The sequence below is a fragment of the Sus scrofa genome, chromosome 1 (assembly GCF_000003025.6).
Source record: "Sus scrofa isolate TJ Tabasco breed Duroc chromosome 1, Sscrofa11.1, whole genome shotgun sequence".
NCBI lineage: Eukaryota > Metazoa > Chordata > Mammalia > Artiodactyla > Suidae > Sus > Sus scrofa.
The window spans coordinates 71,541,080-71,561,285 of NC_010443.5; the positions used below are offsets into that span (position 1 = coordinate 71,541,080).

The following is a 20,206-nucleotide window of genomic DNA, read 5'->3' on the forward strand; positions in this document are numbered from 1 at the left end:
CTTTTGGATCTCTGGATCTCGACTTTTTCAACTTTCCAGTCAGACTGTGAAGGTTCCAGGGGCAGCGCCTGTGTCTGGAATTTCTTGTATTCACACAGTACCACCCGGTTTTGCATGTCAGGTCATAAATATGTGTTGAGGGGTAAATTAACTACCATTTCTGCATTTCTTTGCTTCTGTTTAAAATGAAACTTATTAATAGTGATTATAAATACAGATTTTTCGAGTAAACCATTTATCACCAAACCAGTTTTATAAATGTAATTTTCAATGGTTAGTATTTCAATCGCTTTTTAAAGACATGGGCACAGAGGTTCTAACCAATATTATGTGGTCATGTCACCCACAATAAAAGAAGGAAAAATATCAGTCAATTGCAGATTTGATAAACCTATCTAACACTGAATTCTTCTGTGTACCTCAGATTGGAAGATAAATAGTTTTTCAAGGATATGATTTTAAAAATCATATTTCTGATCAGATCAATTTTTCTCCTCCCTCCCTCTCTCTCTTTCTTCCTCCTTCCTTCCTTTTCTCTCTCTCTCTCTCCCTCTCCCTCTCTCTTTCTTCCTTTTTAGGGCTGCACCCCTGGCATATGGAAGTTCCCAGGCTAGGGGTTACATCAGAGCTGAACCTGCCGGCCTACACCACACTCACACCAATGCCAGATCTGAGACTCATCTGTGACCTATATCATAGCTCACAGCAATGCTACATCCTTAACCCACAGAGCAAGGCTAGGGATCAAACCCACATCCTCGTGGATGTTAGTTGGGTTTATAAACCGCTGAGCCACAATGGGAACTTCCAGGCAAATTTTCTATCCACAGCTGTAGTCAGGAATAATAAACACCATATGGTTTTATTCTAAGTCTGTTGGGAAAATACAACACCCCATCTCCCAGCCATTCGAAATGCTCTGGATCCTGAATGGAAGTACATCCTGCAAAGAACACCCCGCCCCCACACATGGCTTACTTAGCCACGTGTTCCTTCCTTCCGTCCTCCTCCTCTATCTCTCTCCTTGGCTTGGTCCATCTCACCAGCTACATCACCAGGTAGATCTGCATGGTCGTGACCACCATCAATCACGCTGACCAACCAGGCAGGGTAATTAGTGCTGTAGTACTTGCTTCAAGATGATAACGTGCTCCACAGATGGAAGACAGATGACAAACAGCCTGGGGGATTTTCTTTTAAAATCACATACAGAGTAAATATAAGCATCAGTCTGATTAGATCCCATTGGTTTATTTTTGCTTTTATTTCTGTTGCTTTGGGAGATTGAACTAAGAAAACATTTGTATGGTTCATGTCAGAGAATGTTTTGCCAGTGTTCTCAGAGTTTGATGGTGCCTTGTCTCAACGTTTAAGTCTTTAAGTCATTTTGAGTTTATTTTTGTGCACGGTGTTAGAATAAATATAAGCATCAAGGTCAAGCGAAATCAAAAGCGGCATTATCCTGAAATAACTGAAAACAGAAACAGGGTATCTATACCCCCCCTCCCAAAAAAAAGGCTAAGGTTTCTAGTACACATTGTGAGGATTTTTTCTATTCACACACAAATTCCTCTCTAGGGCCTGTTTTTATCACAGTAGGTCATTTGTTGGCTACACCACCAAGAGCCCGATCAAAATGTGAGCACATCTGTCACACACTTCCTGTCAAATCTCTGCTGTGCACACCTGAGCTAAAGCATTGCAAAGTAGGTTTTAGGTCTACAGTGACATCACAGTACCTTCAAAGGCACCTTTACACAATCAAAGAATTCTATTTTAATAACTCAGTGCAATATGTATGACGTGTATAATCAACAGATACGAAATCATCTGCTGGCATTACACTAGAGAGGCTGTACTCTGCTCACAGCAGAGGTCCACTTTCTCAAACATGGAAACGAGGAGCTGGGCATCAAGATTTGTAAAACCAGTGCATTCTGTCCAGTTACTCAATTACCATCTCTTTAAATATTTACCATGAATCTTTCATTTTCTTTCCCCTATTGTAGCAGTATGAATAAAATGTTAGTAAGTATTTCAATAGCTCAACATCAGAGAAGTTTTCCTTTGTGGACAGTCAGAGTTGTTCAGTGAGTTTTCCAACTCCTGGATAAAAAGGAGTGGATAAAAGAGGAGAAGCATAGCAGCTGGCATTATTAGCCCAGCACATTTCCTCCCCAGTTTAATCTAGAAATTTCAGGTTGCTATGCACATGGCTGAGGGATTTCTGTTCCACACAAGTACTTGCTGAGCTGTAAAGTTTTACCTTTTCATTTAGAGACAAAAATAATACATCTTAGGTTGGAACTAGTTTCTCTGTGTAGAGAAAGAGAAATGAGAAGTGAGATACTCATGGAGAAGTGAGTCACTTCGCTGCCTCCCCGGCAGCTGTCAGCATTGCACAAGGACCCTTTCCCTGCCCGAGACTCCAAAGGTAACTATTCACTTGGGTACTAATTGTGGGAAGTGGCTACAAGAGGAGAATAACTTCTAAAAAAAAATCCAGACCAGAGGGGCCGCACAGTAGAGATGAGAAGATGGGCAACTCTGCCCCATCCTAGAGCAGCCATGGCTGCACCCCTGTGAGCAGAAGAGGGAGTCACTGGTCCCTGCCTGGGCATCCTTTGAATTTCAGATGGGAGAAGCAGTGGCACCCCTACCCCAGCCTCAGCCCCAAGGATGCCCAGGCAAGGATAAGAAGCAGTTCCTGAGAAGGCCAAATGTTACAGTTGATGGGGACATATTCCCTACACCTGGAGGGAAGGAAAAATAGTGAAGAAGGACAGCCTGAAAGTGACTTTAAAAAGTCTAATGCAGGACTGGGGTGAGTTAATGAACCATTTAAGCACTAGACAGGTGCTACTGGCCCCTACAGATTTCCAGGCAACAGCTTGCCTTGAAAATGCAAGAAGCCAAAATAGCCAAGGAAGACTAACAGTCTGCTCTATGTATCTCTAACACTGATGCTATTCTACATACCAGACACTTAACACAAGCATACCTTGCAGATACTGCAGGTTCACTTCCAGACCATAATAAAGCAAGGATCACAATAAACTGGGCCACAGGAATTATTTGGTTTCCCAGGGCATAGAAAAGTTACGTTTGCACTGCACCGTGGTCTATTCAGTGTGCAACAGCATTAAGTCTAAAAAAAAACACTGTGCATCCCTTAATTAAAAAATATTGCTAAATCATCTAAGCCTTCAGTGAGTTGTAATCTTTTTTGCAATAGTAATATCAAAGGTCACTGATCACAGATCATATCAAATATAATGAGAATGAAAAAGTTTGAAATTATGAGAACTGCCAAAATTTGATAGAAACATGAAATGAACAAATGCTACTGGAAAAATGGCCCTGACAGACATTCTGGACTCAGCATTGCCATAAACCTTCAATCTGTAAAAAATACAGCATCTGCAAAGCACAATAAAATGAGGCATGCCTGTATACAGCATTTCCTATAGGCCTGCAAGAATCTTACAGATACTATCTCTGCTTAACTGCTGAGAAAATGGTGGCAGGAAGGGGAAATGACTCGCCCAATGTCACTCAAGGAGCATATGCAGATTTCAGTCCTGGCAGAGCTTCATGACAAAGGCCCTGTGTGTCTCTACTGAGAACACTCTGATTTCACATATAGTAGAGAGCAAGATCAACAAAGTTTTTCTTAGAGGGCCAAATACTAAGCATTTTAGCCTCTGCAGGTCACACAGTCTCTGCTGCACTGTTAAAGCACTAAAGCAGCTACAGGCACCATGTGAACAAGCGGGTGTGGCTGTTCTCCAATAAGACCAGAGGCCATTATACAGAATGGGGGTTGAGGAGTTCCCGTCGTGGCTCAGTGGTTACCGAATCTGACTAGGAACCATGAGGTTGCGGGTTCGATCCTTGGCCTTGCTCAGTGGGTTGGGGATGCGGCATTGCCATGAGCTGTGGTGTAGGTTGCAGACGTGGCTCGGATCCCGTGTTGCTGCGACTCTGGCGTAGGCTGGCGGCTACAGCTCTGATTCGACCCCTAGCTTGGGAACGTCCATATGCCACAGGAGCAGCCCAAGAAATGGCAAAAAGACCAAAAAAAAAAAAAACCCCAAAAAACAGAATGGGGGTTGGCAAACTGCAGCCCCTGGGCCAGATCCAGCCTGCCATTCGTTTCTGTAAACAAAGCTTTATGTACTTGTGATTTGGATCTAGCCTGTCATCTCAAGAGTATTCCTAGACAGGTGAAGGGCAATTCACTGAGCTAACATAATGCCCTGCTTCCACAGAAACATTCTCGGTAGCAACCAGTGCTCTTTTATCTAACTTTCCTTTGCAAACGACACTCTGATCCCTAATCTGTGGTCCATGTGGTCAAACTCCCAGGGTGGGAAAGCCCTGTTAAACACCTGGTGCCCGGCAGGTGACCTCTCACTGCAAAGGAACAGTCATTCTGCTTCTTCGATCAATACGTGACTCAGTTTCTGGGAAACTGAGCACCTTTTGGGAGCTGAAACACAAAAATGGAGATTCTTAACCTGAAAGAATGGTGACCAGAGACTGAGCTTGTGGTGCCATGACAATTAGGTAGGTAGGTAATTAATTAAGTAGTTTCATCCGTTCTAATTATTTTATGGCTCCCTCATCCCATGCTGGGCAGATACAACAGTGATCTTGAGACTGAAAAGACTGGTTCACAGCACCTGAGTGAATACTTTATAGATCAAATCTATGTTGTTACTTGTGACACCACAAAACCTGAGCCAAAAAACAACTCACTTTCAAACAAACAGATAAACTGTGGCTCTGATCTCCCCGACAAAGGACTTTGGATTCCCATCAGGAGGAGCAGCTACGAGAGCAGCACCTTTAAGCACTGGGCCGGCAGGGACCAGGCTCAATGCCAAGAAACAGCAGGCGTCCCAGAAGTACCTGCTGTCTGTCTATATTGTTGAAGATTACCTCCATGGCTTCTAATGGCCTGGGGTGTGCATGGCCCTGACCTCAAAGTCAGATTTCCTAACTCACTTTATCGAGATCAGATGCCCCCTACCTGGACCGTCTGGTAATCGGAAGCATCAATTCCTTTCACCGTCACCTCGCGGAACACTCTTGGCTCCAGTTCTTCTTTGGTCAGATCACAGTGATAAATGATACCTAGAAAGAAGCAGAAGTCTTAGTTCAATCCACAAACTCACCCTGTACACGATGGGCAAGGAAGGATCACAGAGCACGGTCAGCTCTGCATGTGCGGTCACTGCAGGAAGAGCTCTCATGGGTCCTCTGTGTGGATGCTACGCAAGCATGCCTGCTTCAGCACCATCATCGCGTGTGGCCTTCCTTCTTCCAACAGTCACTGCATATACATTTTAGACCATTCTAATGCATTCCACAAGTATTCGAAGAGGTAAAACCTAACGCAGGAACTGAATAGGTCTTCCCCATGCCGGGTTGCTTAGGAGTACAGATTAAAGGAGATGGGAAGCTTCCCTGTAGAGCCATTTTTGCCGAGAAGTAATGAAGATGGAAAACTCAAGTGATCTGCCCAAAGTCAAGAGCCATTCAGGGGTCTCTTGATGGGGACTCTGGGACGCCTGCTACCTGACACCCACCCATCTGTGGACACACACGTGGACAGCAATTAGGGGCCAAAGAGAGCCTTTTAGGGAAGCCTTTTAGAATTGCCTTTAAAATTTGGATTATCCCAGTAATTGTGCACAACACAAATTAATGAATACACACCAATAATTTTCAGCTTGTTTAACCACGAATTAAAATTCCATTTCCTTAACTGAATGCTACCGCACTGTTAACATTTAAGAACTAAATTAAAAGAAATGCTAAGTAAGACAAGTCATTACTGTTTGAAAACAGCAACACTGCTATGGTTTATGAAACAGAATTAGTCACCCAGAGTGGCTGGTGTGGAAACAGCCCTCCTACATAATACTTTAAACATATGCTATCAAGTATATGAAACATTGATTGAGAGATCCCAATACTTGCTGGAAAACCAGAAACTAAGAGGTACTCCCACTGGGCACATTCAAATTGACTGATCATGTACGAAAATGGCAGCCTGCTTTCTTTTCAGCTCTTCTGTGTATGTACGTACTTCCCTAACAGCGGAATATAGGACTCTGCACCCACGGCAAAAAGTAATGCATTAGATTCACTGACAACACGACTGCTAAGCCTAGGAAGGTTACCTCAATCCTCATGCTTACAAATTGTTTTAAGGTTTATAACAGGAAATGTGATTAACACAGACGTGGAAGAGTTGTGTAACGTGACTGGAGTACTGGCTTTCTTAGTTTAAATGATACTTGGGTAGCTGTCAGAATATATCTTTATATATAAAGTACTGCCAGATTATATGCTGGACATACATTCTAAATGACCAGATACACCACAGGTCTACTTGCCTGAATACATGGAATCTCAAGGGCAAAGGCTGCCTTCATGTATCTGCCAATTTTTGAGAAGCTTCTTTATCAGTACCTGTCCCCATTCCTTAAAACAGAAGAAGCACCTGAATCCTTGGGGAAAAAAAAAACAAAAACAAAACAACCAAAAACCCAACTAACCAAATAAAAACAAGAGATTGTAGAACAAGTAGGTGCCCTTTGCACACTGGGCTCATCCCAGCATCACTGCTACCTGTGCTACAATGAACAAGGAGGGATCTGGGAGCCAGGACTCCCAGCTCTGACCACTGACCAGGTCAGTGACCTGAGATAAGTCACCAAAGTATAAGACTGCAACTTCCCCAGTGAAAGACAACCAGTTGGAAACACACCCTAAACACCTGTTTATTTAGAAAAGTTGAGACATCAAAGCCACTAATGGCAGAATGAAGTAAGCATACAACATGGCTGGTTACTGTTAAGTGCCAAGTGCTAGATCTCTATCCTTCTGCTTGGAGCAATAAGTGTCACTTTGGGGGAGGCTGGATTATACCTAATGGTACCAGAGCTTACTATATTTGATCAATCCTTTCTAGTTACAGACCCATCTGGGCCAGTCCAGGTTAGCCCACTGCATAATGTAAGGTCAATCTAATGATGCTCCGTACCCTGGCTGCACTGGTCTGGTAAGGACAGAAGGGGGCAGGGGGCTGGAGAAAACATCCTAGAATCACAACTCCGAGAGAACTGGTTATGCGATCTCTGGAAAATAATTTCAAAGTTTAAGGGCAAAAGAGAACTGGATTATGGAAATAAATCCCTTAAGCCCAGAGGAGGCACGTGGACTTGAGCAGCTGCCACGGTGCTTTAATAAGGCAAACTCTAGCAGTAGGAAGGAGGCAGGGATGATTAGTTCAGATATTCCTGCTATAATCTGAAATAAATGTAAGGAGGTAAAGGAAATGGGAGTGAGGAGGAAGGGGCAACTCTAGGAGAAACCACAAAAGAATCATCAGAGGAATTTGAAAATTCACATATGCAAAGAGAAGGTGAAAGAATTTTGTAAAGAAAACCCAGGTAGATACTGTTTCATCCGATTATAGGCTGGGTCTCAAGGTTATCAAAATAAGAAAAAAAAAAAAAGCTAAAACGAGTCTCTTAAAATTTTCTTGCACTCCTTGGATATTTACCCAAAGGAGTTGAACACATGTTCACACAGAAAAGGGCACATGGGTGTTTAAAACAGCTTCGGTCATGACTGCCCAAACTTGGAAGCATCCAAGATGACCTTCAGTGGGTCAATGTGTAGATAAGTTGTGGGACATCCAGACAATGGAATATTATTCACCATTAAAAAGAAATAAGCTCTCAAGCCATAGAACAACCTTAAATACATATTGGTAAGTGAAGGAGCTGATCTGAAAAGGCTACATACTCCATGATTCCAACTATATGACATTCTGGAAAAAGGCAAAGCTTTGGAGACAGTGAAAAGATCAATGCTTGCCAGGGGCTGGCAGAGGAGGAAGGAATGAAAGAGCAGAACAGAGGCTTTTTAGGGCAGTGCAAATACTCTGTATGATATTGTGATGAGGGATACATGTCATCATACATTTGTCTAAACTCATAGAACACCAAGAACAAATCCTAAGGTCAGTTACGGGCTTTGGGTAGTTATGATGTGCCAGTGCAGGTTCACCAACTGTAACGAAGGTACCGCTGCGGTAGGGATGTTGATATCAGGACAGGCAGCGTGTGGGGGCAGGAAGAAATCTGAACCCTCCCTCAATTCTGCTGTGGGCCTAAAACTGCTCTAAAAAAATAAAGTCTTAAAACATTTTTTTTTTTTCCCTTTTCCCAAAGAGTCTTAGAAAAGTTCTCAGACTTACCCTGTTTCTCAGAACCACGCACCTGGGATGGCTGTACTGATTATGACAACACAGGCAAGTCTACCGTGAGCCTCAGACAACTCTCTGAGGTTTCACAAGTACAGAATCAGTCAGTTCCACCACTAAGTGGTTTGAGTCACAGGGAATAAGTGCATCGTGCTCCAAGTTGTCCTGGCTGCCTGTTTTCCTCCAAGTGTAACTCCGGGTACAAATGGCTTGGCTCACGATGTGCTTGTACCACGTACCTCCATAGGAAATAAAGTCAGCGGGTGTACACCTGTCAGACGTGCCACATGGCTACAAGCAGCTGGCACTGCAGGTATTTCTGACTCTGGGACTGTCTGCTGTTTCCTGCAGTAGTGGACAGCTGACCTTCAGAGACCAGTGCCAGACAGCTTTTGAGCTGACAAGCAGGTACAAGGACATGTCGATGCAAACCACCATTCCTGCTTTCAAGGGATCTCATTTAATTATCTGATGGCCATTTTACACCTAGATTAGAAGATCTGAGTCTGGAATCCCTTGGTTTTAGAAATCAAATTACATTAAGGAGAGAAAAGAAGAGGCTGGAGGCAAAATGAATCAGAAAAGACAAAGGAGAAGAACAAAGCATGTAACAAATGAAAGCTTGTTCAGAGGCTGCCTGTTAGTCCAGAACTGAGAACCATACTTCTTCTCTTTCCAAACTTCACAGGCACAGTCCCAGGTAACATTTCACTGCTTGGCTCAGAACCAACATTTTATGCTGGGACAATGGCCCTTTCATCTCCAGGTAATGATGAACTTGTTCCTGAAATAAATGGCCACATGGGGTCACTGAAGGTGGTTTATAGGCCTCTGGGGATCTGGCTTTTATGAAGAGCAGGTGAGTCAGCCCTGCTCTGTTCTCCTTATTGCCCTTTACTCTGACTGTTTAACAGCTATAAGGTTTTCCAAAGCAAAATTTCTGGGACCAGTGTAAGCTGAGGAAATAAAGTGCAGACCCCATAGCCATGGGCTGAGAATGGCTATCTAGAGGAAAGCAATTTCCCTTGGTTCCTGCTGACTGGCTGTCATTGTCCTACAGGTCCTGGGGAAGGAGAGGTGAAGCACAGGATACTCTGACATGAGTTTCTTGACCTGTCTGTCCTAGAATCCTGGCCTTGGGCATGGTTTTCACATCCTTGTGGGCACTCTTCCCAGCCCCCAAGATCCTCTGAAAGGCACATGGACAAGTAAAGCTTATAAGATGCTCCAGGGGCACCATCAGACCTACATACAGAACAACATTCTTTTGGCTTCAAAAACCCTGATAGCAACCCACTAAGGTAAGACGGTAAGATGCTTTATAGACTGCCTGCTCTGCAACTCCGAGGTGCAAAGAGGGAAAAAAAAAAAAAAAAAAAAAAAATTAGTCACCCAACACTGTCATCTGCCAAACCCCAGGAGGAAGACAAAGCCATTTTTGCACCTGCCTGGCTCTCCACTATGTCTGCTTTATTTGCCAAGGCCCAAACTATTGAAAAAAGACTGGGTAAGACAAAAAGGATGATGAAGGAGCTCCAAAAACAGACAAGAAAAGTGTAAATATTTTTTCAGCCAGACTGATTTTAGGATAGGGTCTGCCCGGTCAACTGCAAGCTGCCAACTGAGCCAGGCTCCTGGGACAGATGAGAGTATGTGTTACAGCTTCAGCTACAACACAAATAGTGCAGCCAAGTGGAGACACAAGGAAAAAAACCAAAACAAGCAAAATAAATGTGGCCAATTTAAAAAAAAAAGTTATAAAGAGAGGTATGTTTACTTTGGGGAAAATTACTTGGTACTATGAAAGAGCAATCTGCAAGGCTTTTTGTTTTGTTTTGTTTTGTTTTAGCCGCACCCAAGGCATACAGAGGTTCCCAGGCTAGGGGTCCAATCGGAGCTATAGCCGCCAGCCTACGCCAGAGCCACAGTAACGCCAGATCCGAGCCGCGTCTGTGACCCACACCACAGCTCATGGCAATACTGGATCCTTAACCCACTGAGCGAGGCCAGGGATCAAACCTGCATCCACATGGATGCTAGTCAGATTTGCTTCTGCTGAGCCACAAAGGGAACTTGCAAGTTTTTTTTTTTTTTTCCTTTTCTACTAGAACCGAATAACAAGTTCCCCCTGCCATATGATATAAAACTATATGTTCAGATTTTTTTTTTTGGCCATACCCACAGCATATGAAATCCCCATGCCAGGGATAGAACCTGAGCCATAGGTGCAGCAACACCAGATCCTGAACCCACCGTACTAAGCCTGAGATTGAACCTGTGCCTCCAGAGACAATGCCAGAACCTTAACCTGACGTGCCACAGCGGGAACTCTGTAGAAACATTTTAATCCATTTTAACAAAAGCAGAACTTACTCTCAATTCTTGAACAGTTTTTAAATGTCAGATGTAACTACAGATTCTTATTTAATGCGTTTAGTTATCGGCACTGTGTGTGTTCTGGTATATACAGACCAAAGGTTGAAACTAAGGCAACACTTGTTCATATGAATTTTCTAAATCAGCCTAGAACAACCGGTGGTCCTGTCCTTGGAAAAGAGACTCAGTATATAAGATTAATGAGAGTGCAGTTTTAGGTGTTCAGGTTTCCCTTTGTTCTGAGCTTCTGTTTTACTCCCACTAAGTAATTTTGGCTGTAATGCAGCCTATGTGATCTTCAACAACACAGCACTGTATTTCCATTCCTCAAAAGACACCCAAACGTTACTCTGATTTTTGAACACTGCTGGAAAGACTCCCACCTGGAGATAAAAAGGAAGTAAACTGATAGAAGATTTCCGTGTCCTTCTTCTGACCGCTGTAGCCCACGACACTGCCGACCTCGAGCGGGAAGATCTTGAGGAGAGCACCAGTGGCCAGGTCGTGAAGCTGCAAGGTATTCTTCACATCATGGAGGTAGCACAGCACCAAAAAGTTGGACCTGACGCAAGCCACCCATTCTGAAAGGACAAGGCCAGATAAAACCGAATGTAGTTTTGAAAATTAGCCCCAAACACATTCCTTTCACTGAACATAGTCCTTGAGCTCTGCATTGTGCTCTGCAGCTGTGCAACTTGCTTGGTGATTTTTATAATTGGTTTTAATCATTCATTGAGTTTTCAGCCTATTCCTTTAATAAATCACTGCAACTGTCACATCCGGAGGAAACAAAATATTCTCCACCTGGGCCAGGAGCCTTTGATGATCCAGATAGCATGTGTAATGCAAACAGCCCTGCTTACCTATTTTATGTCTAATATCACACTACAGGAGGTATAAAGACAGTAACAAAAACTCTATCATGCATCATGTCTGTCAGGGTTGATTATTCGCAGAAATGTTTGGTATGTATAGATAACCCGCAAGGTGTTAGACAGACAAGCAAAGGGATGAGGTCACTCCTGCCCTTGAGTTACAATCATGCAAAATTACAAGTAGTAACCTGTAAACAAAGGGGAGTAAATGGTTGGTCGGGACCCCAAAAAAGTGGGAGCTTGTCAGCAAGTGCTGAATTACATCTCGAGGACAGGGGTATGAAGGTGGGGGTGCCTGGGTGGTGTCACAGATGGACTGCTCTCTGGGGGACAAGGAGGTGAAAACACACGACTCTGGGAATGAAGGCCAGACCTGGGAATGAGGAGAGGGAAAAGGAGTATGAATGAACAAACAGGAAGGGAGGGAGTGAGGGGGACTGAGAGCAAGTGAGAGGTCTATTTGTACGAAGAAGAAAACAGCTACTCCATCATTCAGGGTAGGCGGGGCCAGAGGTGGTGGTGTGCTGGGGGATTTTGATGGGAGATTCAGGCAGAGGGGAGTTCAGTTCTGACCCAGCTGTCACTGAGGAGCTGCTCTTCAACAGAAGGGCGACACAAATATGGGCGACACCCAGAAGGCTGTGTGGCTTGTGGCTGACCAGAGCCCAGTGGAGGTGCCTGGAAGGTGGGGTCAGAGCAAGACTGCAACTAACAGGCAGAACACCACATCCAGCTACAAATGAAGTTGGGGGCAGGGGGAATGAAGGGCATGTCCCAGGAAGAGTCACCCTGACATGATGACCATGGGCATATAGAGAGTGGGGCAGAGATGCGAGTCCCCCTCGGTCACCAGGGCTGCTGCTCAGTCATGGCTCTGCCAGTCAGGGAGCTGGGCAGGTGGAGGTGCAGAGCAGTGGAGGAAAGGAGAACACAGGAGGGCAGGTGCAGAAATCGGATTGCAGCAAGGCCAGGCGGTCCAGAGAGAGACGCTGTGGTGCAGGGACAAGGCCAGGGCTGCAGGTAATAGCCCTGGCATGTGGCCAAGACAAGTCTTTCTTGGTTGTCACGGTGGGTGTGGGGTAAGGGACTCTTAACTAATTTTTATAACCCAAGGAACTAGTAGTTTACACACACAACATTATCAATTATCCACAAGACACCGGCCAGAGGGAGCTGCGAGGGTCACCAGGGGCCTCGGTCCTGCTGGGAGCTGTTTAGATCACTACTGCAAACTCTTCCCCAAGAGAGGATATGGGGAACTCTTATCCAAAAGCAATCTGCTCATTCGCCAATATGATATTTTACAAAAGGGCTTCAGTCAAGCCATATATTCCATGTGGCTTTCATGTTTTAAAGGAAGTAGGGGGGAAGACAGAAGTCAATTCTTTCTGTCAAAAAATAATCAATCTGTGTTAACTATGAGTACATCAAAATTATAAAACAGAGAATGTGAAGAAGAAAAGGACAAGGTGATTTGTAGACTGTCGTTAATAAAAGCTCTGACTTTATAGCTGTACTTTATGAGTCATCTCTAGTTTTATTCTCAATAGGGCATTCAGTGCTAATGATATATGGCAAATTCAACTGTGCTTCTCTCTGAATTGATGAGTTCTAGTGAATAGTGAAGGTTTCCCCTTTCCAGTCTAAAGAACTTATAACCTCTCAGAAGGAAGCTTATAAAAACATATCACCCCTCCCCCCAAAATCTTGAAGCCCTGATGTGCATTTCATTAGATCTACAGTGAGATAGGACGTCACCTTAATGCACAGTTAAAATTGCTTTGGGGAGGCTTTAAAAGGCAGAAAATTCACATACTTTGGGGACTATGTGCATCTGATGATTCCCTATATAAGAATGTTCCAATCTGACTTACACCTGAAAACCCCCAGGGCACCCCTTCACAAAGCCGTTCACAAAGACCTGTGTCACCAAGTCTCCTTCAGACCCACCAGGGCACAAGGGTCCCTCCTGTGTGGCACTCAGGAAGTACTCACTAAATGCTGGCTCTTACCAACCTTTTGGGGGACGGGGAGGGAGGGACACTCTGTTTCGGTTTGGACAGAAGCCATCAGGCTACCGAAGTCACTGCGAACCAGTCTCCTCGCATGAAGGTGTTAATGGAAAAGGCCAAAAACCTTATGAGAGTCAGAAAGAAAATGGAAGGTTTTGAGGAGATAAGTGAAGAGATTTCCTTGGAAAGGGCCCCTGTCACATGGTAAGTCCTGCTCCCTGCTCCCATGCCCAAGACGGCAATGGTGGAGCACTAGTGCTCTCACAGAGACAGAGCACTGGGGCCCAGTGCAAACCTGACAAGCAGGTTTGACTGTGGAAGAGCCTGGGATGGGCTGCTGCCTCGGGACTGCAGATGTGGATTTTGCAGGACAGAGCATGGATATCAGTGACCTCTGTACAGAGCAGATGGAGGGGTGAGCCAGATGCCCAGGGGCTGAGGGGATCCCAGGCGAGCACTCAGGGCAGGGCCTCCTCCAGGGCCAAGGGAACTGCCCAGATCAGGGCCTGGCAGGAGTGCCCTTGGATAGTGCTCCCTGGAAGTCAGCTAGAGTCTGCCCACCTTCCACTCTGCCCAAAAGGCAAGTCCAGGTTTAAGTATCCGCAGGCACAGAGCACACACCCTGAGCTGGGGCGGGGCGGGGTGTGTCCTTGCTTTTCCAGGATGTGCACCTACATCTGTTTGACTCCAATCCCTGCATTAATTCACTGAAAAACCCAGGCCAGGAATGGGACAGGGCCACTCTGCAGCTCTCAAAAGGAGTTATTCTAATTACAATAACTTATATCTTTATACACACACACACACACATATATATATATATATTTTTTTTCCTATGGCTGCACCTGTGACATATGGAAGTTCCTGGGCTAAGGCTGGAGCTGGAGCTGCTGGCCTACAGCACAGCCACAGCAACACAGGATCTGAGCCATGTCTATGACCTATACCAAAGCTCAGGGTAACGCCAGATCCTTAACCCACTGAGCAAGGCCAGGGATCAAACCTATGTCCTCAGGTCCTTAACCCGCTAAGCCTCAAAGGGAACTCCCCTTTCTAGTTCTGTTATGGCCCTAGATTTTATACCCATTCAACCCATCAGAAGAAATTCATATCCACAAGCAAACTATTCCTTTGTTTAAAGGTACCAGACTATCTTTTTGTGTCATAAACTGTAGCCAAATAAGTGAGTCTCCTTTTAAATCAAATCCAGCTTTCAGGCAGTAAATAATTTATAAAGCAGTGTATCATTTTTGGGAAATCACAGAGAAAGTAAATAAAAGGGAACGCAGAGGCACTCTGAAACACAATGGATACAGGAGTGTGGTTCTCAAGAGGTTACTGCAGCATAGCTCACAGCAGTAAGCACAATGGATTTCAACTCAGTCTGACTACAGTCTATTCTCTTTTCTGATAAGAGGACTGTAAATCCACCCTAAGCTCTACAACAGGTAGAATACAAACAGCTAAAGGTTATTCAGAAGCTAAAAGCTAAGGATTCTGAACCTAAAAGGTTTAAAAAGAAATTAAATATTATTATTATCAGAGTATAACTACGCAAAGATGACTGGTACATCTTTGAAAGTCTGTCTTCACAACTTCAACCTTTTATGAAGACCCTGCACAGTACTGATCTAACGAGAAAGGTGTCATACAGTAAACCCTTGGTTGTGCTATTGCGACATTTCACAATTAGCGATTGAAGGTCTTTTATCTTGTCACCGGTCACCAGACAACGAGAGATGTGCCAACTTCTTGACTTTCTCATCAGAAAGACAGCACAGCTTCCGAGCAGCACTCTTACCTAAGACGTCCTTCTCGTGCTCAGGCACGAGCACCTTCCACTTGGACTCCTCGGGATCCGTGAAGTCAATGTTGATCAGGCGGTAGTTGGGAGAATGGCGGTTTGTCTTGAACGTGAAGACCGTGCCCTCGTTGGTCACGTAGTCATATTCTCCTTCGAAGTTGTCGATCAGTTTTACCCACTTCAGGATTCCTGGTGAGAGACCAAGTGCCTTGTCACCTCTCTGGGTCTGAAATGGTGCAAATCTGGGTATAGGGAGGGGATGGATCTTTCTGTTTATAGAGCACAAAGCAGACACAACATCTGGGAGATTGAAGTCACTGGAAAGAGCAAGGACATGGGTGGGTGAATTTTGAGGTTTCCAAGAAGGGCAAAGGAAAAACCTGGGAATGAAGGAGAGTGGAGAATTCTCTCAGCTCACCTCCCCATGCAATCAGGCCCATCCTCTTCTACCTGAGGGGGTCTCCAGTCAGAGCACATCTTTCTACCTCTACTGCCATTGCTCCATCCTGAGTGTTCACCATTTCCCCCTGGTCTATGGCAGTGGCTCACAAATGGGGATGATCTTACCCCTCCAACCCGCCACCCCCAGGGGCTTCTGGAAATGTCTGCACACAAAGGTTGTCGCAACTTGAAAAGAGAGAGGAGGTTCTACTATTAGCCTCTGCTGGGTAGAGACCAGAGATGGAGCTTCAATGCACAGCACAGCTCCTTGGACAAGGAATCAGCCAGCCCCAGACATCAACAGTGCGTGCCTGAGAAACCTTGGTCTGCAGCATCAGAGAACTGCTTGGTCTTCCCACTGCCACTCCTGACCTTCCTGGGAGCAGCCACAGCAATGTCTTCATATCCTAAATTGGTTGCTGTTGGTCCCCTTCCTAAAAATTTCCCTGTTGCTCTCTGAATACAACCCAAATTCCTTCTATGGTCTTCATGGTTCTGCACATCACAGTCCTCGCCCACTCAGCCAACCTCAGATGTCCCAACTTCTGCCTCACTCCCTGCCTTCTGGCAACACTGGCCTTTGTTAGGCCCCTCAAGCCATGCTTTCAGGTCTTGTCACACGCTATTTCCTCTGCCTGGCCCACTCTCAAGTGGTTAGGCACCTCCTGCCTGCACCCAGATCACCTCTTCACAGTGCTTTTCAGCTGAACACACAAAAAACAAGGGTTTGAACTGTGCAGATCCACTTCACACTCAGATTATTTTGAGCAGCAAATACTGCAGTTCTACATGGTCTGTGGCTGGTTGAATCTGTGGATGTGGCGTGTCCAGGGGGCTGACTGTAAGTCATGCACAGATTTTTGACTGTACAGAAGTTGCCCTTCGTTGTTCAGGAGTCAACTGTACCCACCTATTTGCTTCGGGTTTTTTTGTTGTCGTTGTTTGCTTGTTTTTTGTCTTTTTAGGGCCACACCTGTGGCATATGGAGGTTCCTAGGCCAGGGGTCGAATTGGAGCTGCAGCTGCCGGCCTACACCACAGCCACAGCCACAGCCACACCAGATTTGAGCCACGTTTTTGACCTACACTTCAGCTCATGGCAATGCTGGATCCTTAACCCACTGAGCAAGGCCAGGGGTAGAACCTGCATCCTCACGGATACTAGTCGGGTTTGTTAACCGCTGAGCCATCACAGGAACTCCTTGTTTGTAATTTGTCTTTTTTATTCATTATGTAATACTCAGCACCTACACAGTGTGGCAAATACTTCGAATGTGCAAAATAAAACTGGCATCAAATGTAGGGAGGAATATTTTCCAATCCTTCCATCCTAAGAACTAGTCCGGAGATGGTCATCACTAAAATAAATCTTCAATGTGCTCAGCACCACCATTATTTTAAATGGCTCACTCAAGGCTACTTTTACTATATTTTTTAAAAAACCCACGGGGGTACACACCTGGCTCATAATGTATCAGACATAAATGTTCAGAGGACATCTCAAACGTTTTATAAACAAAAAAGCTCTAGGACTTCTAAACTACTCAGAGGCAATTCCAGATCTCAGCTATTGTCCAATTAATCTCCTATGTTCAATTTTACAGTGAAACTGCTCCATTAATTTGGATAGTTCATTTATATTCCTGGTGATTTTATATTATCTCATTCATCTCCATAACATAATATCTTTATATAATTTGTTGAATTAAGTTAATCAGGGAAATATAATCCCATGGTAGAGTGTTTTTTTTCAGTGAGACATAACTGGATTAACTCCCCAGCTTCACCACTATTTAAAGTTGTGTGACCTTGAGCAATCTCGTTATCCCTTCCTAAGCTTCATTTTCTCACCTGTAGACAAGAAATAATAAGTCAATGCAAAAGTTATTATTTAGTGACTACTAATACCTATCCCCAAACAAAACTCAATAAATATTATTTTTAAGTGAACTAATGGAATTAAAATAATAGATAATTTAAAAAAATCTATAGCTTTTCCACATGTTAACCATACCAGTTAGAAAATACAGGGCTGGGGGGTGGGGATGAGGGATGTCATTTACATTAGAAGCATACCTAATGAAATCTTTAGGAATGTACTTAACAAGAAATAGGGACTCTTTATGAGAAAAGCTCTCAAGTTTCTCTAAGGAACCTTAAACGACAAACAACAACAACAAGCAAAATCTGAATAACTGGAAATACAAACCATATCCCTAGAAGAGAAGAAGCAATATTTCAAAGGTGCAAATAATTCCAGAGGAAATTTACAAATTTAACACAATTCAAGTCAAAATCCAAATGAGTTTTTTAGGAAATTTGACATTATTTTATAGTTCATCTGGAAGAATAAGCATGCAAGGACAGTCAATACATTTTTGATAATAGAATAAGGAGGAATTTCTTGTGCGATGATGTCCTGGGCAAGTCACCTCTCTCCTGAGGGCAATTATCTTCACTTCCATGTGAATCACTTTATTTTTTCTTTGCTTTTTTTTTTTCTGCCTTGATATGCACCCATAAACACTATAGTCTGTTTACACCTCATTTTTGAACTTCTAATATAATGAAACTTAACAACATGTATTCTTTTGTGTCTGGTTTCTTTTCTTTTGTCTTTTTAGGGCCACATCTGCAGCACATGTAAGCTCCCAGGCTAGGGGTCGAATGGGAGCTGTAGCTGCCTGCCTGGGCCACAGCCACAACCAATGCCAGGTCCGAGCTGCATTTCTGACCTACACTGTAGCTTATGGCAGCACCAGGTCTCTAACCTGCTGAGCCACGCAACTCTAACCCACTAAGCCACACAACTCTAACTCATTAAGCCAGGCAAGATCTGAGCAGTGTCTGCGACCTACCCCACAGTTCACAGCAACGCTGGATCCTTAACCCAAGGAGTAAGGCCAAGGATGAAACCCATGTCCTCATTAACCACTGAGCCATGATGGGAACTCCCTGGGAGCACTTTGAATTAAATTCTCGGCATGAGGATTTTTTTTTTCTTTTGGTCTTTTTGCCATTTCTTGGGCTGCTCCTGCAGCATATGGAGGTTCCCAGGCTAGGGGTCAAATGGGAGCTGTAGCCGCTGGCCTATGCCAGAACCACAGCAACGCGGGATCCGAGCCACGTCTGCTACTTATACCACAGCTCATGGCAACGCCGGATCCCCAACCCACTGAGCAAGGCCAGGGATCGAACCTGCAGCCTCATGGTTCCTAGTCGGATTCGTTAACCACTCAGCCACGACGGGAACTCCAAGGATTTTTTGATATCATAGAGACAATGTAGTTAACTTGCACCCATGTGAATGTCAGCCCTTCTCATGTTTTAGGAGAACTCGCATCCTGCCTCCCCCTCCTCCTTCCTAGGCCAAGGTAGGGATGGGGAGATTTCCTTATCATTCCCAGCCCTTCCCTACTCCCCAGCTCCATCACTGGCAGGTTTATTTTTCCATCATCCCTCCACTGAAGGTAGCTCTCCTTAGACTCTCCACCATGGAGAACCTGAGGCTTTGTCTCTCACTCCCCTTGTCCTGGGTGGTCACCAAAGGCAAGCTTAGCCTGGAGGCTCAGTAGAAACGGTGTAACAATCCAGCTTACATCCCAGGATCCCTGCTTTCATTTTGTCTTTGGTCTCTACAATTCTCCTCTTTTGTGCCAATTAGCAATATACTTAGTCATGCTTCATTTAACTTTTTACAACATAACAGCTGTTTCAACTGGGAGATTATTCAGCATAAATCATCTGCAAACTCCTACAAACAGAAAGCCCTTACAATTAGTTTTCATAAATAATTAAGTTTTGCATCTGAGCAAAACGTTGGTTTGTTTCTCCCCCCAGTGATAAACTGCTAACCTCAAAAGCAGGTGATCCATTCAAATATAAATGCATCTTAGTTTACATAAAACAGTGCTTTAAAAGGAAAAACAAAACAAAATAAAAACAAACCAAAAACTATTCCTTAGAAGAGTAAGTAAAAAAAATCAGTTGGCAATACAAAATTTGCAGATAATCAGAAAGCTACATTTGTTTGTAATAAGGATGATGAAACACAATTATCTGGACTATGACATTTGTGGACAAGAGTCTTGGTTCAAGGAAATGTCAGATTCCTTAAATGTTCCCCTTATAATAAAATATTTCCTGATGCGAAACCTTTATTTTTCAAAGCAACCATCTTATGGGTTCCACCTGAAAAGGTCTTGCAGCCACTGCAGTGGTATTTATCATGACCCTACCTGCCCTTGCTTGCAAAAAAGTCACTGAAATATCCATCAAAGACAAAAACACAGTAAAATTTCCTTTGGTACCTCTGTATAATCAGGGAAGCCTGAAGATGTGGTACGCTTGTTTTAAATAATCAAGCTCCTTAAAAAAGTTTGTGGTCATTAACCACCATCAATTGCTGAGGCATT

At 44.1% G+C, this 20,206-nt stretch overlaps 1 protein-coding gene across 2 annotated transcripts in view; it reads right to left on the reverse strand.

Annotated features, from left to right (window-relative positions):
- Positions 1-20,206, reverse strand: part of PREP (prolyl endopeptidase) — a 531,010-nt gene that overhangs the window by 44,781 nt on the left and 466,023 nt on the right. For both annotated transcript variants that reach the window (XM_021083601.1, NM_001004050.1), the window contains 3 exon segments: positions 15,349-15,540; positions 11,044-11,241; positions 5,036-5,139 (listed from right to left, as the gene is read on the reverse strand). In XM_021083601.1, the coding sequence (XP_020939260.1) occupies positions 5,036-5,139; positions 11,044-11,241; positions 15,349-15,540 (494 nt within the window).